The sequence below is a fragment of the Numenius arquata genome, chromosome 1, assembly GCF_964106895.1.
Source record: "Numenius arquata chromosome 1, bNumArq3.hap1.1, whole genome shotgun sequence".
Classification (NCBI taxonomy): Eukaryota; Metazoa; Chordata; class Aves; order Charadriiformes; family Scolopacidae; genus Numenius; species Numenius arquata.
The window spans coordinates 48,105,266-48,131,585 of NC_133576.1; the positions used below are offsets into that span (position 1 = coordinate 48,105,266).

Below are 26,320 nucleotides of genomic sequence, written 5' to 3' on the forward strand. Positions count from 1 at the left end.
GACGGATGACCCCCCTTTGTGAGTGCTTTACTTGCTCTGAGGTAAAGTCATTTGCTTGGTAGGGAAAAAAAAAACTGTAAAATGACTTCCATGCTTCCACAGGACGAGCGCTACTAACTTCACTACGGGCTATTCATTTACAGTGGTAGGGGAACATCTCAGATACAGAAGACCTTGGAAAAACAGGTCTTCATCTGGAAGTCAATGCATCCCCAGCCATAACAGCATCCTGCCACAAAATACACTTCGCACTCCCCAGCACCTTAAAGCCCCTCTCGCACAAGTATACTAAGCCTTTTTGTCCCCATTACCAACAACTTACAACAGGGAAAATGTAAGTGATGAGGAAAACGTGAGTTGCTCATGTTTTTCATGGAACAGAGCAGGCCTGTGGAAGTGTGCCGCAGTGCACCCGGTGCTCAGCACAGCCAGAGCTCCAGCGCCGGGGCACCACAGGAACCCAACCTGCTGAAGACCGCACACGGTGGGGTTGTGCGTTTTAGAGCCGGGCTGAAAAAATGCAAATTGTGACAGAAGCCAAATGCGAAGCTCTGAGCTGTAATCAAACAGAGAAGCAGAGACTGAGCAGCAAATCGCAGCTTTTCATTTTGGCAGCGGATCAAATCTATAAAAACCATTACCTGTGTTTCAAGAGAAACACGGACTGCTGATTTCCCATCCCCCTGGCAAAGCAGCCGGGGTCCCACCCCTCCCTGCTCCGGGAGCGCTCTCTGAATAAAGCCAAAGATGCCACCAGGGTTTTTAAAACATGCTGCCTCGGCATATGCTGACAGGTTTTTGCCCGTGTGGCTGCAAGCCCTTCTGTAGTTGTGAGTGAGAGCGCATCAGCCGTGCCAGCACCGCTCAAAGGTTCATCGGGAGCCGATGCTGGAAGCACCACGCTGGGCGTCCCCCCTGGGCAGAGGGCCGCAGGAACCGGGTGGGTGACACTGACGGATGGACAGATGGAGAGAGGACGTGGGCAGCTGTACAGGCTGTGCAGACACAGGTCCTGCGCAGCTCCTCCACAGCCGGAAGGCTACAGGGCTTCCCTCCTCAAGTTTTCTTCTCTGTCCATGTTGCCATTGTAAGGGCTTTGTCCAAAACTTCCGGGTTTAAACTTTCATGGGCTTTCCATCAGGTCTTCAACACTTCACATATTCAAATGAGAAAGAGGCAAGTGCCTGCCTTTCCATGAATGCAGCAAAGACGCCTATTACCCACCCCCCCTCAACCCCAAATCCCTCTTCTCCCCACTCTTACCAAAATGAGAGAGAAAGGCTTAAGGCCAAAATCACGCACAGCACTAAGGATGGGATAATTAAACACTGTAGATCATTATCGGTCACAAGCAGAAAAATGGCAAAGCAGAGGGTATGTATTTGTCACGTGGTGAAAGCAGCTGTGGAAGGTTTTCTAGGACTTTTGAAACAATTCCAGCTCTTTCTCTTTTTTTCCCAGGGTAGTAACATTTTTCTGTCGCAAGCAAGTTAGTTGCTAAAATATGCATAAAGACACGTCACTCCAAGCTGTGCACTTGTGTTTCATGTTCACTTCCCCCCTTGAAAGAGTTTTGTTATGACTGAAAAACGAAAAGGAAGCAGCTAGAAATCTGTAATGGTTCCATTTATTAATACGTATATCACAAATACTCACAATATCAATGCATTCTCGTTGGCATGCTAGACAGAGGCATTATTAAAAAAGTCCTATTTTTTTAAAAAGATTTTAAACTTTTGCTTTCCCCCAAAAATATTTCATATGCCTGTTTTTTTTTTTGTGATTTTTTTTTTGTGTGTGTGTGTGTTTTTATTTCGATTTGATTCAACAATGTATTTGGTGGCTGCAACCCCAATGCAAAAAGAAAGAAAAAAAGAAAGAACAGGAAAAAAGTATGAAGGCCGCAGTACAGCACAGTTCAATTAGTTCATAACTACCTAATAAAAATAAAGGAAGCAAAAATCCTGCCTTCACAGTAAGCAACAACACAGCTTAATAACAGTATTACACAGGATCAGGTTCAGAGGCAAAATGCACTAGACAAAGCCTACCGGGATACGCACTAGGCATACAACACTGAGTAAGAATCAAAGATGTAGAAGAACATCAGGAATAACGGTTCCCTTCAAGCACAACATTTTAACATCGTTTTCAAGTATCTTTATGTTATGTTACTGATTCCTTTGTCTTTGGGGAAGGGGGGGCAGGCGCAGAGAAGGGGGAAAGGATGAAAACCTTAGTAAAGCAATAAACAAAACAGGAAATTAAGATAAACCCAAAAGAATATATATTTCATATACCGGTTTATATGAACGTGTGCAACACTTATTAACCATGGTGAAAGGCTAATTATGCCCTCCAGTCACTACATGCACAGCCCGATCAATGCTGTTAATGAATTACCTTTGTTAACTTACGATGCAACTACTGCGTGACCAAGAACATACATACGGTGCCGTCCTACGCCGAGCCGCGGGGATGGGGGTCTGGGTCCGGAGGCCGAGGGGACCCGGCTGACTCTCGGTGGCACCGCGGTACTTCACAGAATGGTACACTACGCATGGGACAAGAGTTCGGGATGTGGGGTGCGAGTGTGCGCGCGCGCACGTGCTTGCTTGTGGGGGTGTGGGTGTGCGTGCGTGCGAGAGACAGTGTGTGTGCTATAACATTCGTTTCAGTCTTTCTCCAATTCTGCAGCTCCTGATCTTGAGACAGGCTCTGGACTTCGCGCTCCGGAAAGACTGCGTCGGGGAGGATAAAAGAAAAGAAGTGGGTTGCTTTGGTTGCTAACAGCACGCGTGATGAATATTTTGCCCTCCCTTTTCAAGAAGAAGGTCCAAATGACAAAATATTCATATAATAGAATATATATAAATATAATAATATATAATATTCATATAATAGAATCATAGAATGGTTAGAGTTGGAAGGGACCTTAAAGATCATCGAGTTCCAACCCCCCTGCCATGGGCAGGGACACCTCCACTAGAGCAGGTTGCTCAAAGCCCCATCCAGCCTGGCCTTGAACACTTCCAGGGATGGGGCATCCACAACTTCCCTGGGAAACCTGTTCCAGTGCCTCACCACCCTCACAGTAAAGAATTTCATCCTAATATCTAATCTAAATCTCCCCTCTTCCAATTTAAAACCATTACCCCTCGTCCTGTCACTACACTTCCTGACAAAGAGTCCTTCTTCGGCTCTCATTCAACAGTATGTTCCCCCTCTTCCCCCCCTTTTTTTTCTTTTCACCAGATAGAATATTGGGATGAAAATCCCAAAGCAAAGAATCCCGTGGGAAGACTCAATTCTCCATGAACATGCTGAGCATCTAAAACTTGCCCACTATCTTCAGCGGAAGCAGCAGGGCCATGACAATATAGGGCAGCATATATAGCATACCTCATAGGAAGCGGGGAAAGCTCACCTTGTTACACCATCTCGTACTGGTTAGCAGTAATAAACCGAGACAGACAGCATGCCAGCAGCATCCCAATCAACTGTTCCAGACAAAAATAGAAGTGAAGTTAAATTAAAATGAACTCAGAGCAAAAGAGAGGCCATGGAGAGCAAAGATTTCATGTTCTGGAGTTACTATACACAATATATTTATTCCCTATTCTAAGGGTCACTCTAATCAGAAAAACAACATTAAGATCTCCCATCTTTCTTCCTCGGATCTTCCTCTTGATTGTTACCAGAGCTTATTTATTTGATCGACAGCACAGCTTTGTACTGCTTTCCAAACCCATTGTCATTGCCTGGCCAAGTCAGAGGTGGAGGGGTAAACTGGCGGGGGTATCAGCACTCTACCAGCTGCAGATCACTCACAAGCTCCACCTGAGTCCCTCTCTACCACCCACCACCATCGGGAGCTGGTGGCCCCCTTAACTTTGTTAGCAGCGTGCTGGGGAAAAGCTTCCCAATGCCCTGGAGTGGTTATGCTTTCTTTACAAATGATGCAGCACCAGAGAAATGAGTGTTATAAATCTGGAAATAAATAAAAAAGAAGTCTTTCATTATTCCCTTGGCTGTCACTCAGATTATTGAAAACAGATCCCTGGCTTCCACTCGTCAATAAGCACTCAGTCATTTCAACGTTTTGCCTATTGCAGTTTGTTAGCGTTTCCTGCATGTGCCAACAGCGTTAATATACTATAAATAATTCAACCTCGCTTTTCTCATTTGGATTGGTCAATTAATTAACCCATGAGCATATCCAGACTGTTACAGCTCATCCCCAGCTACGGGGCTGAGGCGAGAGGGCCGTCTCTGCAGACGGACCAGCCTTCCCTGGACTTGGCTCCGGGCTGCCACAGATGCTCCGGCTTCAGTGGGGCCCACCTCCGCCTGTCTCCTCCTGCACATCGGAAGGAAGCAGTGCTTAAGGAGGGGAATCACAACCTTTTGGCAGCAGCAGAACTCCCTCGGACCCCGCAGAACATGCGTAGGTAATGCCTGGATGGCTGCTCGTCCAAACTGGCTCCTTCTATTTCACGCTTGGGATTGCATGTCCTTTCCCCTAGACCGTCACACCTCCTTGTTAATGCGATCATCATTGAAATATACATCTTCTCTACCAGCCAATTGCTTGATTTGGGCTAGCATCAGCCCAGAGCAAGACCAAACCAGGGTACCTCAAATCCAGATAAACTGTTTTCTGCCCCTAAGATGTCAAGTTTCTGGTCAGGACGCACTTCATTTGCCAGAACATATGTACATTCAAGTTTTGGGTTTTTTTTCTTTCTTTAATGCCTGTGCCACAAGGTACCTATTATTTCCCATTATGAGCACCCAGATTACGGCCACCATTGTTCCCAGCCACATTCTGCTGCTCATATCAGGTTTACAAGGGGAAAGATGCTGCAGCCCATACAAAGACCCATGGGCTTTTCTCTCCTCCTTCAGCTATAGCAGACCTCCCCAGCTACCTTCAATTAGGGATTCTTCTAATAACAGTGTGTCTAAGCTTTGTAGCATTTGCAGGCATGTGACAATGTTTTGATTTACTCAAGTCACTGGTAAGACAAATGGAAGGTTACACATGAACGTATCCTTCTGATCTTTGGCCCACTTATTAATTCTTGCTCTGACCATGTGCTGGTTTATGCATTTAAGTGGTTACAGTACCATAATATTAAACTTCTATATTTCAAAAATAATGCCATGCATTTTGAGCCACTGCAAACACATTTTATACAGCATTTCTAGCTATTATCAGGACACAACAGAGCTATAATAAATATCTTAGAAGTACTTTGAACACATATAAAAACATATATTTTCCAAGGTGTCTAGACTTCCATATTTGACCACAAGAGCACAGTCCCTCCTGTAGCCAAGAAGAGGCAATACTGTATTAAGTTGCTGAATTTTCCTCACGGTGCTCTTTCATTACAGTCACAACTACAGTCCTCAGCATTTAAATCAGGTTAGAGGCTCCCAGTCTGTGAACCACAAATGAGCGCTCTCCACCCCACCTTGTTCTCTGCATTTGCTTGATCACTTGCAACCTCTGCTCTTCAGATGGGAGGAAGCCCCTTATCCTATTGCACAGCAGGTCCCCACAGCTCCTTTGAAAAACCAGAGAACTGGCATAAAAGGATAACCTCAAAGAAACCAGCTGCTAGAAGTTGCCTTCATTTCCCTTTGCTCCCATTGTCTCTCAAGTGCCCCATCTCAACTTTCATCCACTTATTATTTTTTTTAATGGTCCCAGTTTTTTTGAGTGCTAAGATGCCAGACTTGGTTCTGCATAAGTATTCTCTCTCACTTTCCCTTTTTCTTCTCCTTTTTCTAAGATTATCTTGGTCCTCTGAACTAGTACATAGAGAACCGAGATTTTGTCTTGGTACCTCTGGTCTTGCTGCAGGAAACTTAAAACTGCTGACAAATTATTTGGCTTTAGAGCACTGGGAAACCCATATCCCTCAGGTGTGTCTTCTTTACTACCACCCTGCTGGCCAAAGCTCATTCCAGAGAGCAGCACACAGTGCACGTATTGTTCACCTCTCCATGGTTTCCAGCAGTCATCTCATGCATATCTCAGATCTGACCACTGAAATCCATCCACAGCAACTTCCTAACCATCTTATCTCCCATCACAAACATGATAACTGGCTTTTTAATATAGTTATTTTGCAGGAGTTAACCTTGACTGGAAGCTGTCCTGCATGACATATTTATTACATCTTATTATACTGAAGAGAGACTGAACTGCAATTTGAATTTCCATTTTATTTTGGGTCTTGGTATCTTCACCTTTTCCCATTTTTTGACAGAATGTCTATAAATAGAAATGTTTTGAACTAACTGGGAATTCATCAGTGGATCAGGCAAGGTAAAACCAGATTTTTTTATCCATCAGGAATAATTGTTTAGTTCAATGATTTACCTTGCCATATTTGCAATATGCATATCTCCAAGCATCCAGGTTCTCTGCCTCTATTTCAGAAGACAGCAAATTTTCCATGTCACAAATCACTTACCTGAGTCAGCCTCCTGTGCCGTGGTATGCCTCTGGCACAGGTCCTATCTCAATGCTGAATCCACAGTGATTAGTATTTAGAAGCAATAGAATTTAGTCTTATATTAGATTTCAAGTCACATATTGGATCCCACTCCCCAACCCTGATGCAAGGGGTGACTGAGGTGTAATCCTGTGCTAAAGTCAAGTCTCAGCCCCCCTATACTCAGACAGGAGCTGCAGCAGACAAGGTGGATGATAGCTGCACCAGAAGTGTGTCTACAGTCAGGCAGAGGCTACTCACGTTAACCTTAACAGTAAAGAAGGCAGGTGGATGCTGCACCGTAGGGAGAGACTTTAGCCGCATGAGAACACATCTTCAAATGATGGGAACTGTGTGTGCTCAGGAACATGCCTGACTTCCAGTCCTTCAGTACAAAAGGTATAATTTGGCCTGAACACTGCACTGAGACTCCCGTAGTCAAGGACTCTAATGCAACCACAATCTATAACTCCCCCCTGCCCCTCCAACTCTGCCTCTTGTGCCCCCTTAAGCCAACGCCTGTGCTGCAGTTTTATCTAGGCAAAACTCTTCATCATCTATGCTGCTCGCAGAATTTTATTCTCCGTCGGGCACAACGCAGTGATCACTTTGCTGCTCTGAAGAGCACCTGCTAAACTGAAATTATTCCAGCTGGAAGTCAGCATTGGCATCTGATTCCAAAAACAATCAAATTGTATTTTATTACTATTATTTCAAACCCAAGGAGCAGTGCAGACAATGTCAGCAACACAGCAGTGTTTTTTAAAACTGACTCCGATTGGGAGGTCTGTGCCAGGCCCGTAAGATGTGCAATGCCATTACCTCAACTTTCCCTATTTCTGGGAATCAGCACATTCCCCATGCTAGTCAACACCTAACAAATCATGTGAAGGAAAGGCCCTTGAGCATGTTTTACTGTAGAAGAGCAACATGATCTAATTTGTCTTTTATTTAGATTAAAGCTATTCTCAGTAGGAAGAGCGAAACCTCGCCTACAGCTGGAGCACTGCCTGGCATTACTGCCAGCCACGGTTAACCTGAAATCAATTTGTAAACGCCGTCCCTAATTGGGTCCAGCAAAACAGATTAGGCAGTAAATTATAACTGGCCACCTTCTATTCTTTGCATCCCAGGAGAGCTGCATTTTTCTCCCCCGCAACCCCTCTCTTTCCCTGTTCACACATTCGCAGACACCCCAAGCAGCTGGGTACCCGTTCGGAGTGCCAGAGACTCCTTGCGCTTAGGCAGGGGAGGGACATCCCCAGCTGGCAGCAGCGCGAGCTGCCAACACCACAGCAAAACATACTTTGGTTTTCACTCGGAGCCACAGCAGCAAAGTGCCTTCCCTCCTCCTCTCCCCGCGCCGCCTGCCGCCGGTCACGATAATCTCGCCTTGTGCCAAAGGGCTCCCGTTGCAGGGACCACGCTCTGCCCGCCCGCCTTCCCCCTGTACCCAGCTCTCAAACAACTGATGACCTAGAGTAAAGACCCTGGCATGTGCCTAACTACTAACAGTTCCAGCTTGCGCCCTTCCTACAGTCCCCTTCCCGACTGCAGACAACTTTCAGGCAAGATGAGACTCTGCTTTTTCTATCCTACGTACAATACACCGATTGAAGTCTTCCAGGTAGCATTGGTCCTGCCTGAGGGGTTTGCCTCAGCAGCATATGAATTGTAAAATTCTACTCATCCCATTTTTCTTTTGGACGCTTTTACATCAGGCATTTTAGAAGACGCTTTATAGCCTTCTGGCTGTCTAGAAACTGAACTGGACTGAACTAAGAGCTCAGAGTCCTATAGCAGTAATCAAGTCATAATCAAGAGAGTTGGAGAAGAGTATGAAGACAACCGTGACCACTCAAGAAAAACTAGAATAGCCTATTAAAAAAAACACCACAAAACAAAACTGCCCCTGCTCCATACACCAACAGCTCCAGACTGGTGGTTTCACCACTTCTGGATCCTCAAGACCTGAGACCCACACATATGCTCTCGGTGGCTGGCAGGTGAGCCAGTATTTACGCCCACAACAAAGAGGCTGACAGGCCAAATCACGGGCTTCTTACATCTAGCACCTAGGCTACAAGGCATCAGGTTTCCAGATGTGCCCAAGGCAGGGCAGTCAACTGGTCTGAGCCCAAACAGTTTTAGGGCTCCCTTGGGTTGTGCATACCTTGACTGAGAGGACGTGGTGGCCATTTTCCACACAGCTTGGGAGCATTTACTCTGAAGAACCTGGAGGCCACTGTAACTGCTGAGCAAATTAAACCCCAGAGAGGGTCAGCCAAGCACAGGCTGACCACGTGGGGCAGCAGGGGCAAGAGGGCAGCCACAGCCCTCCTGTTAATTCACTTGCCCATCACTGGCAACAGCACTGGCAAATCATTTGTTTCCAGCGCAACACAGTGTAAACCTACAGCTTGCTAATTGAATTAATGAATTTCAAGAAGAAGTCAAATAATTTTTTCCTCATTTTTTCCAACCACTGGGTAAACATAAGTCATTCAACAGATATATTCATATTTTCAGTGCTGCCTGAGGACCCAGATTTTTAATATTGTGTGAATGAAGCAACTGAAAGTTGCATGATTATTTTAGAATACGACAGTTGTACTATGCACTCTCCACAGAAGGAAGGCAGATTGCCTCTCAGGTAGAAGTGGTTCAGGCGTCATACAAATTGCTCCGCGTTTTTGCTGAAACATTCCACAAGCACTTCTGTATTACCCATGTTTCCCTCTCTCTCATTTTTGCACGTTTCCAGGAGAGTCCTCGCCATCACACACAAAGTGACTAGCATAAAGGAGCAGCTTGTTCGAAGACGCAGGTGTTTTCCTGCCCCTTCTTGATCTCAAGATTCTGACTAGACCCTTAGTCTCCTCAACTCCTATCTAGGTAAAGGCAGTTTGAACATCAGGGAGCACCAAACACCTTCTTAGCTCTCCTCTGGTCCCTCCCATGCCAGACTCCTTTTGGTGCAGGCAAGGAATTGGTTTAATAATCTGATTTTGGCAGATCTCTTCTCAGTCTTCAGTGTTAAAAGGAAAAAAAAGAAATAAAACTGGTCACCAAAACCAGGTGCCCCCTTTGGGCTCCAGGTCCTGGATGGGGAGGCCTGAAGGTACTTTCTTATTTGAATTCTAGACTCCTTGAAGAAACTCTAAGAGCGCTTAGAAGATAGAAGCCTATCCAAACAATGGATACGCTATTTGTCTTCTTAGCTGTTTATGCTCCATTTAAGCCAATGTCTTATTGGGTTAACCTCTATTTGACCCAGTGGAGGGACAAGTTGTTTTCCTTGAGCTAGTCATTAGCTCAGCCGTAACTGATATTCCCAAGGAGAAACTTCATTTAAGTTGAAAAAAAGAAAATCAATGAACAGATGACCTCAGGACTAATGAGCATGCTGAGTTCAGTCCCTTTCCATAATCCTTCCTTCCTTGAAGTCTGGGTAAAGAAAAACAGAGAGGAGAAAAAGGTGGGGGAAGGCAAGCACTTATGCACTTACCTGTGAGAACGCAATCCCAAAAGCCACTCCAGCTATGATTCCCATATTTGTCTCCATAAAACTGGTCACCAAGTCATAACAGCCCTGGAAAACAAACACAATCATTCCTTCTATCAACCTTCCCTGCCAGAAATGCATACATACAAATTTCTCATTTAAAATGAACTTGGATAGATAATATTTTTGCTGTGATTTCCAACAATGTCACCTTTTTATTTAATAGCAGTTGTAAGTGAATGATGTAAAGTGGTGGCAAAAGTAGTTTGCTCCCCAAACCCAATTTTCTCTCTCTAGCTCGGACCCTGACCCCGTCAGCTGACTTGCTTCCTCATGCCTCAATTCACAGCCCACACTGGGGCCAGAAGATTCACACGTATTTCTGCCCTTGTCCTGGGTAGGCCTTTTTGAGATGCCCCCCACAGTATGACAATTTTCGCCAAGTTTTTTCCCCTCACCTGCTCTACCCCTCAAAAAAGCATTTGAAATTATCCTTCCTAGTTTGTGGTGTCTAAATGAATCTAAAAAAGTGATGCAAAACTTGAAGAAAAAAAAGGATAATGTCTATTTTTTTCTTTCATTACTAGCCTATCTGCCCACCCAATCTAAAGCCACCTCTTTGCCCCTTTTGCCATGTGTCCTCAAAAGACCAACACCACTCTTAGTGTAAAGTCAGTCCCAAGGCATTTTATTTAATGTTATTATTATCAGAATTTGGAAAAAACAGAAGTTCCTCTCCCCAGTTTGGACTCTGGTCCCATAAGAAAGAATTGTCTCTGCATTCCCCCTTCTATCCACACTCCCCCCCACTTCTGCAAATGCTTTAGGAACTCTCTACATGACTTCAGAGCATTAGATGCTTGTAAACAATAACAGCTAGAAGGAAAGGATCATGTCCTTTGTTAGAGACAGGCCATTCATGAACTAAATTGTATCATTTCTTTAACCTCTTTTATAATATCAGAAGACATTTTATTTAATCCTGAGAGTAATGAAGTGGTAAACCTAATAGTAGCTGAGGACTAGCACAGCTGTAATTCAGTTCTGAAATGTTTAAGTGTACATATTACCTTAATTACATCTTACAACACTGTACAGTATGCCAGATTCAAGCTTGCTTATTTAACACATCAAGCAACTATCGTTGTGTGTGTCTTACATGTTATGAAATGAGATTAGATTTTTCAAGCAGCGCTTTCATTCTGACATGGCTTAATGTTCTCCCAGCTCTTCTGAAATCTGTTCTGTTCAACAGCCTTCAAGAGACGCAACATCTAACAGCAACGGTAATTTGAGGGAGACAGAAGATCTCGTTAAAAAACCATGCAAGTGAGAGAGTTTTGATCGCTCTCCTCATTTGAAGGCTGTGTTTTCCCAATCACAATAATCTGTTTCCTGAAGTACATTGCATAAATACGGCTTAATTGCTCAGTCCTCACTATGCACGGAGTCAGAGTGCAAGTAGCACCCAAGAGTTGCATACAGAGTACAGAAGTATGTAAACCACTGTGAGCGCACATCTGGGTGGTGATTCAGAAGACAGAAGTGACAATTTAGCAAGTATCCGATCATTCTTGACTCCACACATCTGTTCCTTTATTAAGATTTTAGAGAGAAGTAGTTCTTGAGGTTCGTTGGTAATGAGCTCTGAAGATTAAAAGCACTGTATGAACACTAATTAGCTAATCCTAATGACAGCTTTTAAAGTTAGGTATTAGTCCCATCTGAGATGAAGAAACAGAGAGAGAGACTAAATGATTTACCCGAGGTCACTAAGCAAGTTAGTGGCAGAGTTGGCAAAGAAAATCCAGGACTTTTGTCTTTTAGTCCTGCAATTAGATCATTAGTTTAATCCTCTTTGGATAATTCATCGTTAGTCCTCAGAAACTGCTAGTAATTTGATAAGCTCATCGAGAACTCGTCTTACTGATAGTTTTGCATGTTCCACCAAAAAGAAGTATTCCAAATATACTTATCCACAGGAACGGTAACATGGGTCTTCCACAACACAGACAATATGTATTTTCCTTTTTCTCCAACACACTCAGAACAAAGTGCCTATTTCCAAGATGAGCAAGGGTGGGTCGGAGGCAATGATGCCTGCTTCCTATCTGAAGTGAAAGCACAGGGCCACACAACATTTCCTCCTGCTTGCTTTTTATTCCCATGCCCCTTTCAGAAACAACCCACCTTGTTCCAACGTTTGGGACAACTCCGAGATCTCTCAACTGCTAAACAGAAATCTTTACAACCTTTGATTACAAAAGGCTATCTGAGAAAATGGGATGCAATTTTTCAGATGTCACAGGACATTCAAACTTCCCCTAGGTAACCAAATCAATTAATTAAGTCAACTGCTTCCTGAGAAATCAGCACTTCTCTTCTGTCAGGCAAGTTGTGCATTTGCAGAAGAGATGCTTAGGAGCAAGCACGGCTGGAAGTGAGTTACTAGCCCCCAACTAGCACAAGCTCATTTATCCCTCAGCTGTTTCCTACAGTTTTGCAGGCATCCTTTCCCAAGAGGAACTCACAAGTGGACAGGGATTTGTGTGTGCAAGCTCTGCACTTTGGAGAAACACCAGATCGGTGCTGGGAATGCAAACAGCACCTGCTCAGTTACACAGCCAGGAAAGGTTCAGAGTGTGTGACCATCCAGAACTGAAAAGGTGGGACCTGCTAGTAGAGTGCCAGTCACACCAGAAAGCTTTCTGGCTGGGAAGGTGGGCAGAAGCAGGAGCTCAGGATGGGCTGCCCAGGAGGCACTTTGTCTGCAGGGGTTGAAGGCACATCCCCTAGATCCACCCCATCCTGCCTCTCACCTTCTCTCCCCTTCTACAAAACCAGGAAGTTACTACAAGTTCACAAAGAGCAACTGAATGGAGCAGCTCATCCTTTATACTCATGCAACCCTGCAACAAGATTACTTCGCTGGTGGCGACTGAGTTTCGTAACAGATGGACGTCACTAATGTTCCACAGATGTCTGCAATGAGTGGCCGTCATTAAACTATTACAGAAAAAAAAAAAAAGGCTTAGTGGAAAATAATCCTCTAGTATCTTTTTTTTAAATACATGCTAGAAAATGTTGTCCACTTGACTGGTTTACTAAGAAAGATATTTCAGGCTGGGCTCAGCCAGCTCTCCAACCTCCTGATTCACAGGTGACTGAGGTGAAAAAGACAGCCGCATTTCTGTATTTCCCTAGTTATCTACTCAGAACCTTAATTTCTTTTTTTAAATTCAGCTCTGAAAACAAAAACAGAACAGAAAATAATCCTTAAGTGACTAAGCTATGCTGCAACTTAGCTTGGTGATTTGGCCACAATATCATTCCAACAAACTGCCTGTTGCCTCTCTTGCAAATCTCAACTGAGAAAGAAAGAATTGATGATGAACTAGTACTTAAAGCAGTAACTTGAGTTGTATTTCTGCAGTGCAGTGTCTGCTATATATGCTGCATTATTTTCTCTTTATTCTTCCCTTTCCTTCTGTTTTCTGTATTTTTATTCTCCAATTATTCCTTTTCTTTCTGTTTTCCCAACGTTCTTTCTCAACCTTTTCCCAGCCTGCTCCTTCAGGTGACCCCTGGGGAAGGGTCACTTTGGCTGCACTACGCTCGCAGCAGCACATGTTCAAAGATCTTCTTAAGAGTCACTGTAAATGTACCAGTAAAGCACAATGCTTGTTGTCCACGATCTGTGTTTTCTCTGGTTGGGATGACAGTTAGGCTCTGGCACTGAAATTACTGCCTGAACATAAGCAAGAGTACGCTTTCCTCCACCTAGCTTCGTCTTTGTCCTCAACAAAAACCCACCACGTTCAGAGCACGGAGCACGCGTGCCACTTGTGCCAGTGCTGCCTGCGTGTGTACCTCAACCTCTGCCGTGAGCAAGGGGAACAAATCCCCTTCCTCATCAGAAGTGTCACTACAGCTGGTCACGTGAGAAAGGTCAGCTTAAAGAATCTGGAAGCAAGCATGGGGCAAAGCCTGCCCTTACCATCACTCCAGCCCAATACACGTTATCGACCAACCATTTGAAACAAAAAGCAACTGTAAGCAGTCTTATGCTCCGCTGATGTACTGGGTGGTTTTGTAACAACTGCCTCTGGCACAACGTTACTGGTACCTTCTGGTTTACTTTAGTGGCAGCCACGGTCATGTTGCGCAGATCCTGAGTATTACAGTCACTGGAGTTCATGCAACAGCTTGTAGGGATGCCGTGTTTGAAGAAGTAAGGGCTGGTGCTCCAGTTGGTGTAGCTCTGAATGCCGCAGCAGCTCAGCTACGAGGAATAAGAGGCAGATTCAAAACAAACGAACCAGAATTAAAACTAGTACAGGATCATCACTGCCCACTTAAAAATAACTCATGATCAAAATAAAAGCGGAATATCTCCAGTTTTGAAAAGCAGTTACATCCCTTGCCCCATTTATCACAAAAGTATCTGGAATGTCATTTACAGAAGATGGGAGCTGATGACCTACTAAGAAAAAGGTATGTTATGAGAAGAGTTATTACTTGTAAATTTGCCAAAGGTCAAACCATAAAGCCATCTTTCTTAATTGAAGGCCTGTTGGGTTTTTTTCATTTGTTTCCTTCCTTTGCTTATTTATTTATTCATTTAAAGATGATCCTGGAAATTCAAGACAGAGCCTCACAATGTGGTCAAGAAAAATGGCTTAAAACCCCCAAAGCATCACACAGTATTACATGTAACACATACAGGGTCAAAGTACTACAAATTGCTAAGGTTAAGCAAGCCTCTCTAACTCACCAAGATAATTTCTAGGAAAATTCACTATACCATGAATAGAAGGAGACCATAAGTTCATAGAGTGTGTGTATGAAATCAGCTGAAAAACTGTAAGTTTGGAAGGATATTCTGCTCTAGATGCTAAGCTACTCCAAAGATACGGAGTATGCGCTAAATTCTCTGCATGAAAAGGGTTTATAAATGCAGTTCCTGTGAAAAGAGATCTACAGATTAAAAGAACATTTTGCTACAACAGAAACACCGGACAGTTACTCAGAAGTATTTAGTTCAGCAACTCCAAGGAATCAGAAATTCAAACTAAGGGTTAACATTAGGCAAACAGACACTTTGACAGCAGAATATACTCAGTTTAGGTCAGTGCAGTGATCTGCTAACCCAGAGCAGCCAGGTTAGTTACAGGCACAGTTTCAAACACGCTGAGGGGCCCTACATAACAGTTGTAATTTCTAAGGAAGATCTAGAAGTCATCAATACAATTACATTAAAATTTCAGCTGTTCAGCAAGTTAGAATCATATGAAAAGCAAATTGGTTCACAGAATGTATTGTGAGCTGTGAGGATAGCTTCTTGCTAAGGCATAGCTTCCTGGGGGAATTTAAATATGAATGTTATAGCTTTGTTGTAGTTGGTGGACTTGGTCCCATGTGGTTGGCACCTGTGGTTATTTTGGCCATGCTGTGGCATTTGCTCATGCCCTGTGCCCTGCTGGAAGGCAAGGCAACCTCCCGTTGCCCTGCCACTGCACCTTGCAGGTCAGAAAGGCTCTTCCACCGAGTACCTAATCCACCCCTCCAGCATGGCCACAGAACAGCTTTCATTGCCTGCCACAGCAGCACATTTGTCCACCTTCTTTTCCAGTGGAGAAAATATACACTCTGTTTCTCCCCTTAATTCAGTCGGTTGCCTTTGCAAGCTTTGCATGGTACTTGTGAAGAGAACTGCTGCAGTTTATCAGTGATACAGGATGCTAGATTATAAAATCCTGTCTCATCCAGCTCAAATTTACAACATTTCATAATCCTACTGACAGATTCCCTCAACAACACCTTGTTCTCAAGGGATAAAACTCCTAAACCTAACTCAAGATCTGGGACCAACAAAAAGCAAGTGGGACAGGCCCTGTCTCTATTAGATAACTTGTTCATTAAAACTTGGACAAGCATACCAGTTGAAGTACTTTTTCTTTAAATCAGTTTTACCAGCCTTTAATTCTGCTTGCAATATACAGCTTGCAGATTGAGCCGTTCACACTTCATGTTCTGTGATCGAATCTGAATGTATGCTTTGTCTTCCTTTATTCATTAATTTTTAATATCCAATTTCAGACTTACGCTTTCCTGTACGTTATCGACTGCATGGCTCCGCTCATCGTTCTTGTTGTAATTCTGGATTGCTTCAGTATACGTCCTAAGGAAAGTATCCTTGATCTATGAGGAGCAGATAAAAAAACAGCCCACGTGAGCAATGAAAAGCGTAACATCCAAAACAGTTTTCACAGGAAGCAAATGCATTTCCAAACCTAACAGGGCACCCAAACTAGTCCTTCCCACTCGTTTCAAGAGTGTGTTCAGAGCTGGCAGAGCTTCCTCTTCCTTTTCAAGTGGGGTCTATCGGATGTAGAAAGAAAACTACCCCAGCAAACTGCTACGCTTTAGAAAACAGAAAATTACTTAACCTATACGAAAGATACCCTTTGATGCCTTTTCCCCAAACACTTTGTTCCAGTACTAAGTCTAAAGGAGGCTGCGTGCTTCTCTCTGCTCACAGATGCCTGGTGGGAGCTGGAGCTTGTGCAAACTTCTTGGTGACAGAAGCCAGTGGCATCAAAAGAAGACATGAATCCCCTGACCAGGTGGCAGTCCTTGTCCCCAGCACTGAAGACATTTGGGTAAAGAACAAGAGGTCTCTCAGCTGGAGAAGGCCAGGGCCATCACTGGGAAAGGAGCTTTGGGTGGTAAAGGGGTTGGGTAGCAGATGACTTGGGCTGCGGCCTTCATAAAAGACTGCCTCCCCCTAAAGGGAACAGCAGCCTGATGCTGAGGCTGCTGCAGATTAGGCCAGATGAAAGGGCAATCCTCAGCAGATGGGCAGGTGTTTTGGGATCAAATTAAAACCTATCCACCACTTGCAAGGGTAGACACCAGAAAAGCTTATAGCAAGGGAAATCACATGTCAAAAGACCAGACTAGAAAACCACTTAATACAAAGAGAAGAGACAAGAGGGGTCTCTGGGGTTGTCCTGGTTCAGCACTAATGGCATATAGGTCCATGGACTTAAAGCCAGAGATAGACCTGATTACAGTGGATAAAGCAGAAGTGCTACTACAAATCTAGACCATCATCTTTTTTTAAAGCTTCTTCCTGTCCCAGTTTCCTACCTCACTCTCTTTCTAATCTCTCCTTATTCTCAGGATAGAAACAAAATCCCATCCCACTCCCTCCCCCCCGCAAAAAAAAAGAAAAAGATCTACAAAACATTGAGTCTGGTCTGATGCAGAAGTGCTCTCTGCCTTTCATAAACAAGTACTTGCCTGGCTGAAGAAGCTGTGTTTAAGAAAAGTATTTAATCTATTTTGCAGCCCTCAGCACATGTAAAAGAGTAAAGAAGATCTTACACCATGGACACACAAAACCTGATAGCTCCAGAGTAAAGTATCAGGCAGCTGAAGCCAAGAGCTTTGGCTAAATCCCTTCATTTGGAATCGCATCAATTTTTAAGAGCTGTACATGTTATTGTTGCACATCAGTCACATCCCTGGAAATGCGTATGGAGCCACTGAGCTCAGCGACCTACACATTCTCCACACTCCAGAGAACTTCTCAGGAGCTCCTGCCCGGGGAGGCACTGCCATATGCAAACTCAGCACATTTCCACCTACCTCATGGCGAAACACAAACCCTGAAATGCCAGCCACTAGCTCAGCCAGGAACACCAGGGACAAGAACATGGCATACTGAAAAGGAAGGAGGCAAGGGAAATCAGAACGTGACAGGCTTTTGTCTCAGCACAGATACTGCTCAGTTATCACATAAAATTTAACTTTCTGCTCTGGACACTCTTTAAAGATGTTAACAAACCAAAGGTCTTTTGGAGGCAATACACAGGTTATTTATACGTGTTTATACAACTCACAAATGATATGTTTTGTCTAATTACTGGGTTTTCTGATGCTTCTGTTCCACCATTTCTTAGTGTTCTCATATAAATTAAAACACACTCACGTGCCAGAGATGGATCCAAGTCACTCAGGCTTTGATCTTGCAATAAGGAGTACAAACAGTCCCTCTATGTTTATATGGCACCCTGTTAAAGTGAATAGGCTTCTCCAGGTGTTTTGGTGCGTGTCTATCTGTCTCACTGCTAGTCTGGGATTTGCTGCCCAATTCCTGAAGCTTCTCCAATCAATGAACTGAACCACTGACTTCACTGATGTGGAAATATTCTCACGGTAATACTAGACAGATGTCTCAAATACTTTGCTGAGCCAAGGCCCATGTTTGGCTTTAGAAGCAGCATTTGGATCCGGAGCTAAATATACCTTGAAAACAGAGCTTTCAGTGTAGACACTCACAAACTATTAAAATTACATGTAAGCAGAAGAAAATAAGGTAAAGGAAAAAAATGCAAAGTGGGATGGTAAAATTTGAAGTTGGGTCTTGATCTTCTGGAGGGAAAATTACCTTTCTTCTCCATGTGTTAAATAACAGTTAATTAAAAAAGGAAACATTCTAAATTAAATTCAGTCCTAGTAGGATTTAGTGGAAAGAGGGAAATTTATTTTTAATAGAAGATTGCTAGGGAAGAGAGGACAACAGTGACAGGAGAAGCGGAAAAATCATTCTCTACAATTAATGCAGCTGTCAAATCACTGCCTATATTCTGTTCAGGAGAGAAAGAAATTTTTTAAATACTTCTTACATGTACAGTGAAAATAAAACCATGTGCTTGGAACAGCACATGCCAGTGTAAGTGGCATACCCTGAAAAAAGTTACATGACTTGTGGAGCACCTAGCAGAGCCTGAATTACTATGGATTTAGATCTTCTTTCACCTTTATCCCTTTCCCATCTGGACTGCAGTAACTCCAACAAGCCTCTACACGTGCCCTGACAGCACATCACCAGCAAGAGATTGCAGCAGTTTGCCTGTGACAGCGTTAGGTATATGCCAGCTGGCCACCAGCATATACCTGCTGACCGATCTGCAGCTGCTACCTCTCCCCTACTATGCCATCAATTGAGAAAACTAACTTTCTTTAAGATGTCCTTTTTTTAAGAGCAAGTTCAAACTGGAGAAAAATTGTCCCATATCCTCAGAAAATTAGCCCCAAATTACTGTAGCAGGAGATGCGTTGTACTGTTAAGCCCTTTTCCACTATCTTAGTGCTTCACAAGTTCTATTTCTACCCTTCAAATCATTACGCATATAGGATTTTGCTCCTGAATATTCCCAGAAACACAGTTTATCATATAGGTTGGCTTAACTTATAGTTACTTTGCATTTTAAGGTGGGCTGGAAAACTCCTAAGAGAGAAACTTATAGGGAGAGAGATTAAACTGGATTGAGAGACAGGTGCTGTACCTCTGCTTAGTGTACGCCAAGTCCATGCTGCTTTTGAGATGAGGACAAACATACCATACAGAGCTTTGTTTTCTGGGGTTGACTTGTTTTATTCTAGTGAATGTTAGGAGAAAAAGAAAGGCTGGTGTGCTTTTAGAAGGTACCAACTGTTTTTGCCACAGATTTCACATCAGAGTGTTCAAATGACCCCTTTAAAATATACTTCAAATTAATTTCACATTTATGATGCTTTGGACATTTTTAAGATTGTAAATACACCTGTCTATCTCTCTTGCAGAAAACCAGAACAATTGTAGAATTACTCACAGGGTAATTCATCATCAGCATTTCACCCTGCTTGCAACCGCACATGGGCCTGTACGCTGTGCGGTAGCAAAATTCATTCATACTCAATCAACAACTGGTTTTGGCAAAGACTTTTTTCCCATTCTTTGTCCAAAAGACACACGTGTTGAACATTAAGATCAATAAAATCTAGCTTATGTGCATAAAAACACACATTAACATCTGGTGAAGCTTGGCAGGGGGTGGGAGGAATCCCAGTACATCAACAAAACCTCTTCCCCTCTTGCTTCAGGCACTTCGGCATGCTTACCAGTTTCAGCATCCATGGGCTACCACGACAAGTGGCAAAGCAGCCAAAAAGACCAAAGACAATGATTGTGGTACCCGTCCCGATGAGCACGTAGGGAGCATTGGTGGAGTTCTCAGCAATGAGAGAGATGTACGTGCCAAGGGTGAGCTTGCCCCAGACGCCGACTGCAAGAAGGATAACACCTGTGATCTGCAAAGCAAGCGGAGAAAGCCGTCAGGAGCTACCAGGGAAGGCATCCAAATTCAATACACAGTGATCCTGAAGAGATTCATTGGTGCTGTCGTGTTGGCAGAAGGAAGCCTCAAGACTTCTACTAACTCCAGAGGGACGGACAGAGAAAATTAATTTCCAGCATCTGTTACGTTAAGACTATCACCGGAGGACAAACATCTAGGATTAATAACCGCAAAGCTGATGATTGCCAAGGGAGAATGCAGTGTTCCACCTGCAGGAACAGGCTCTCTGCTCCTGCAGCACACTATGAGAGGTGGCCAACTCCATCACTCTTACCAAAAGACAACAATAATCGCCGCCACCTCACATCTCCTGAGTTTTGCCACAAAAACTGCACGAACCACAAAGACCTGCTGCTTGATGTTCCATCCTACTTAATGCCTGAGTTTCAGGAACATGAGTATCCGTTGCAGTGCATTACTCTGACAAGTCCCACTCTACAGGCTATACAGCAAGCGAGCCCCTGGCTGCACAAAAGCTTTCCCCCCTGACACAGGGCGGGAGGACACCAGTGGGCCCTGAGAGTGCCCAGCCTCTTGCCTGAGATGTGCGAGCAGAGGCCACCATGCCACAGGGCAGGCGGACCACGCAGGCTCCCAGCACCAGCAGGGACAAGGGAGAAGCCCATGGTGTGTCATCAAGCAGTGTCCGCAACAGGGATGATGCCTGCACCATTCACTGATCATCACCTGATGCTGACACATCTGCTTCAAGACTCTACACCTGTAACTCATTCCCACAGCATGGCCAAAGGTGGGACATGAAGGGCCAGTCCTCGGTGCCAGCTCTGCAAACGCTTGCTGAATTCACCCAGAACTTCTTACTAGCTCCTCCAGGCCACTGCTGAGAGGCAGAAGCAGAAGAAATGTCCTGACGGTATTCTTTTGTACGCTTTCCAAGTTTTTTCTTGTGAACATCTTTAGACTGCTGTGAAATCTTGAAATTCAACACTATTACACCAGGGTTGCCCTGCAATTGTTTGTGGAGGGGATCCTTGTTCACAGTTATGTTGCCCCTAAAAAATCCCAGCTGAGCTGGGAGTAAGATCTTTCAGCTACTTTTCATACCGGTTGATGTGAATTAATTCAGGGAAAGCCTTCTCAAGGGGCAAAAGGAAAGGCAGCTTTTTGGCTTATTTTTTTTACCGAGGCTGGCTCTAAAAGAACTATGCAGGATGTGCCCCCGTCACTGCCTTCCCACTGTGCCCTCTCCACCGTCCCGCTGCTTGGCATCAGCAGGCAAAGGAGCCCGTCCTCTCCTTGACCTGTGTCTGCAGCAGTAGCAGCAAGTGCTGCTCTGATGCAGCATCCCTCCCTCTCTGGAGAGGGAACTGCCTTCAGCAGAGCTGCTGAATAATCAGAGTCACCTAAGGAAAATGCCAGGCTGAGGGAGGATATAAAATAGATGCTCTGAAGAAAGGTACAGGGGGAAGGATGCCACGGAAGAAAAGAAACCACAAAAGAGAGAATAAAGAGAGGAGACCAGACAGACAAAAGCAAATTAACATGTCCTCAGAGACAGGAGATCCTTTCTGTACCAGAGAGAAAATAATCTCACCTGGCAATTTTGACACTTCCCAGCTCAGCCCCTTCCTTCCCTCACACCTCCCAGAGCTGTAGGGAAGACCTGTCCCCACCTGGCTGCCACTCAGAGCACACCAGAGTGCATCACTGCCAGGGAACCCACCATGTCCCTCTGTCTCCCTAAGCCTCCCCTGGTCCCCCTGATCAGCCACTGCAGGCGCCGGCATTTCTGTCACACCTTCGGGACAGGACTAGCAGGGATTTCTGCTCTCCTGCCCACAGCGGCGACAGGAATAAATCCCGGTCCTGTCCATCTTTCAGTGGAACTGCGTGAAAAGCGCTGATTCCTTGCTCTTGTACTCCACCAACTAACAGCTGAATGCCCCAAAAAAATCACCAAGTAGCTTACCTACCCATAGGCATCAAACGCCTCCGCTGAGTTTGGTCCCATCCACACACAGCACTATCTTCACCTTTCTCCCTCTTCTCCCTAACAAAAGCTTTTTCGGAGGGTGCAGATTAATCAGCAATCAGTCCCCCCGAAAGTGAGCTGTGGGGAGACTCGGAAATCCACAGAACAACTTTTGGTTTCTCGCCTCCAGTTTGACAAAGGGCTGGTTTGTGTGCCTGAGCTGCTGAAAGTTTTACCACTGTCCCCAGGGAGACGTAAAAGCAGCCTTCGCTGCCAAAAGGAACAAGCAGCTTCACATTTGAAAGAGAACTCAAGCCTTGTACTAAAAAGCATTTTTAGTCAGCTGTTTGAAACAATTACTAACCCTTTACTATGCGTTTTTGTAGTTTGGTTTGGTTTCCCCCTGTCTCGGGGCGGGGGTGTCTATCCAATTTATGGTACACACAGACTTCGGCAAAAGGCAGCAAAGCCTCTTGGTGGCTCCTTCTCCTTCCTTTTCTTAATAGAGCTCTGATTTAAATGGGTTTAAGGAAATCCCACAGTTCGTGGTGAGGTCTAAACCCCCAGCAAGCCTGGCACTGTGCAGAGGGGACGGGACGTTTCCACAAAGACACGCTGCAGTTGCGCCTTGGGTGGCAGCCACGCCAGCTGGAATTTTGCTCATGAGGAGGAAAAGCCAGAATCCTTCCTGGCAAACCTTTTCATGCCCTTTATTTAACAGAGCACGAGAGCAGTGGTATGACTAATGCCCACCTCCCCCAAAGGCAAACCTCGTTTCCTGATTTTCAAGATACACTTTTTATCCCTATCTCTCTGCTCCATCACGCAATCAAGGGAACAATCAATGTACTGGCCGCTTGTTCAGTTCAGTTTTTGTTTTCTTTAAATGCAGGAGGCACAAGGGCAGACGGAAGACCAGGACAGCGCTGACCAGAAAACAAGGCAGCAGGAATACACACCACTCCCGCCACTCACCAAAGCTACATGCATCTTCTACTCTACCTCTCGTCCCAACAGGCTGTGGAAAGGAGCCCTGTATGGTTGCACCTGATTAATGAAGCAATTCCTTCTTTTGGCCTGAAACCACCAGGCCAGCCTAATTCTGTGTCCAGTGTGACCTGTGGGTCAGGTCCAATAGGTGATGTGGGTTCATTTGCATCTGAAAGGTCTAAAAGGACACTCAGAGCACCTCTTGCAGTGCACAGTCTCTCCCCAGTCTTCCCCACTCACTTCCCACTGTAATGTTTCCCTTCAGACCATGACAGAATCATAGAATGGTTTGGGTTGGAAGGGACCTTAAAGACCATCTAGTTCCAATGTCCCTGCCATGGGCAGGGGCACCTCCCACTAGAGCAGGTTGCTCGAAGCCCCATCCAACCTGGCCTTGAACACTTCCAGGGATGGGGCATCTACAACTTCTCTGGGCAGCCTGTCCCAGTGTCTCACCACCCTCATCGGAAAGAATTTCTGACTAGTATCTAATCTAAATCTATCGTCTTTCAGTTTAAAGCCATTACCTCTTGTCCTATCACTACGTGCCCTCGTAAAAAGTCCCTCTCCAGCTTTTCTGTAGGTCCCCTTTAGGTACTGGAAGGCTGCTATAAGGTCTCCCCAGAGCCTTCTCTTCTCCAGGCTGAAGAACCCCAACTCTCTCAGCCTGTCTTGATAGGAGAGGCGCTTCAGTCCTCTGATGATCATGTAGTTCAGTGGCAGAATGGAAAATGATTAGGAAATCATCAAGATAAACAGTGGCAGATAGATATATGGATATGATCAATACATATTCTGGAGACATACAAAATACCTCAGATATCTTGAAAGGCAGGGGAAAGCGAACACAAGCCTTTTGACTTTGACAGACCCCTGAGCCAAGATTCACCATCCAGGGCAGCTTTATTTATAAACACCTGCAACAGCCAGCACACATGGAGCAAGAGAGTGGCAGTCCCGCTCCACCAATGGACTTCTACAGGAAAACCTGGCCTTCACATGGCCCCTCCAAGAGTTCTTTCAGGGTTCATTTTCTTAGTACCCTGAAACTGTGTGCTATAATGGAACAGATGAATTAGCCATCTTTTAATCTTGCTTGGCCATAAGGAGCAACAAATGATACTTGGATCTCACAAGGCCACTTAGTTATATTTTTGAGATGTTGAGTCATGCAGTTTTGAAAGCTCCCTGAAGCTGAAGAACACGCTTTATTTACATCTAGGAAGAAGGGCTAGCACAGGCCCTGGTGACAGCAGAGCAGCACCAACAGTGGCTTCACTTCATGGTAGCTACATACCCATAGCCTCTGTCAAGCCACGAGAGGTGTGTGGAACACAGCAGGGGACGTGGCATTGCCTGGACATGTACTGTTTAGGGGTGGAAAGTAAATAGCTAGCTGCAAAGGTTTTAATTCTTCATTAAAACAAACACACACAAACGAAACAAATACCACCTCAAACACCTCCTGTGAAGCACAGACCAATTCTTCCCTGACTGCCCAGAGATGTTTTCCCAAACACAAGGGCTCTGAAGTACAGTATTGCATTTGTAATTTTCTCTCATTGTCCTGGCAATGGCATGACAACTACAGCCTGTGAGGGGTCTAGAGAACAAGTCATATGAGGAGAAGCTGAGGGAACTGGGCATGTTTAGTTTGGAGAAGAGGAGGCTGAGGGGAGACCTCATTGCCCTCTACAACTCCCTGAAAGGAGGATATAGAGAGGTGGGTGTTGGCCTCTTCTCCCAAGTGAATAACGACAGGACCAGAGGAAATGGTCTGAAGTTGCAGCAGGGGAGGTTTAGGTAAGATATTAGGAAGAATTACTTTACTGAGAGGGTGGTCAGGCATTGGAACAGCCTGCCCGGGGAGGTGGTGGAGTCACCAACCCTGGAGGTATTTAAGAAACGTGTAGACGTGGCACTTCAGGGCATGCTCTAGTGCCCGAGACTGTTGGGTTGGGTGTTCTGTTTTGTGGGGTTTTTTGGTGTTTGCTGGTTTGGGGATTTTTTGGGTTGTTTTTTTTTTTTTTTTGGTGTGTGTATGGTTGGACTCGATGATCTCAAAGGTCCCTTCCAACCATGAAGATTCTGATTCTGTGCAAAAGGGAGGGCACAACCCCAGCCAGCTCCTCAGCAGACACAGAAGAAATGAACTGGCAGCTGCAGAGCCTATGATGCCCCAAATGAGATACCTGGAGTGGTACAGAAAAACAAGCATTAACAAAGGCAAAAAAAAAAAAAAAGTTTTCTTCTAAAAAGCAGCTACAGGACAGATCCTGCCCAAGTGTAAGGAGCTGTGGGAGAACCGTCAGTAGTTGCTCTTTGGAGGTCTAGGACCCCATTGCCCCTGCAGTCCATGGTGGGAAGAAGGGTCAGAGTAGCCTCTCTGAGCCTTAGCCCCATTTTACACATCACCAGCTGCGACAGGCACAATGTGATGAAGGCAACCCTGGCTTTTGCCACCTCCCTTAAGCATCTCTGACTTCACAGATTGTTTGGGGTTTTTTTATGGGTTCAAGCGCAGAGTCTGAATATGCAGAGAGGCAGCTGATCAGAGGAAGGATGCACGGGAGAGGGCTGCCTACATAGATCAGCCGTTTTTCAATATTTACCCTTCGTCATGTACCACACCATCCCCTTGCCCAGCAGCTAATGATGGGTCTGCCTTCGTGGTACAGTGCAAGGCAGGAGCCCCACTACAGGCAGGGGGCTGAAGGGTGTCCTGCAGGCACCCTGCTGCCCTCGGGGCAGGATTAATGAAGCCCACGGAGCGATTTCCAGGGCTGAGCTAGCAGCGCCTGGGCTCCCCAGCTGTGTTCGGGAGCTTTGCTCACTTGCCACCATTGCTGGGACGCCCCGATCTGGAGATCCCGCCCTCCTAAAGCAGATCTCTGACTGCCCCCCCTTTGTCAGTTCCCACTGCCATAACGAGCACCACAAACTTGGACAGGTTTTGTGTCCACAAATGGGCTTGCAAGTGGTTTCATAGAATCACAGAATGGTACACTCGTCTAGGTTGGAAGGGACCTTTAAGATCAGCCAGTCTAACCGCTACCCTAACACTGCCAAGTCCACCACTAAAACATGTCCCTAAGCACCATGTCTACCCATCTTTTAAATACCTCCAGGGATGGTGACTCAACCACTTCCCTGGGCAGCCTGTTCCAATGTTTGACAATCCTTTCAGGGAAGAAAT

General features: G+C 45.0%; 1 protein-coding gene across 1 annotated transcript in view; it reads right to left on the reverse strand.

Moving 5' to 3' along the window:
- Positions 1 to 1,609: 1,609 nt before the first annotated feature.
- TSPAN7 (tetraspanin 7) overlaps positions 1,610 to 26,320 on the reverse strand; it is a 100,634-nt gene continuing 75,923 nt past the window's right edge. Inside the window, exons 2-8 of the mRNA XM_074149005.1 lie at positions 19,966 to 20,154; positions 17,668 to 17,742; positions 16,120 to 16,215; positions 14,141 to 14,296; positions 10,018 to 10,101; positions 3,428 to 3,500; positions 1,610 to 2,741 (exon numbers count right to left, since the gene is read on the reverse strand). Of these exons, the coding sequence (XP_074005106.1) occupies positions 3,432 to 3,500; positions 10,018 to 10,101; positions 14,141 to 14,296; positions 16,120 to 16,215; positions 17,668 to 17,742; positions 19,966 to 20,154 (669 nt within the window). The 3' untranslated portion in view covers positions 1,610 to 2,741; positions 3,428 to 3,431. The remainder of the gene's footprint in view (positions 2,742 to 3,427; positions 3,501 to 10,017; positions 10,102 to 14,140; positions 14,297 to 16,119; positions 16,216 to 17,667; positions 17,743 to 19,965; positions 20,155 to 26,320) is intronic.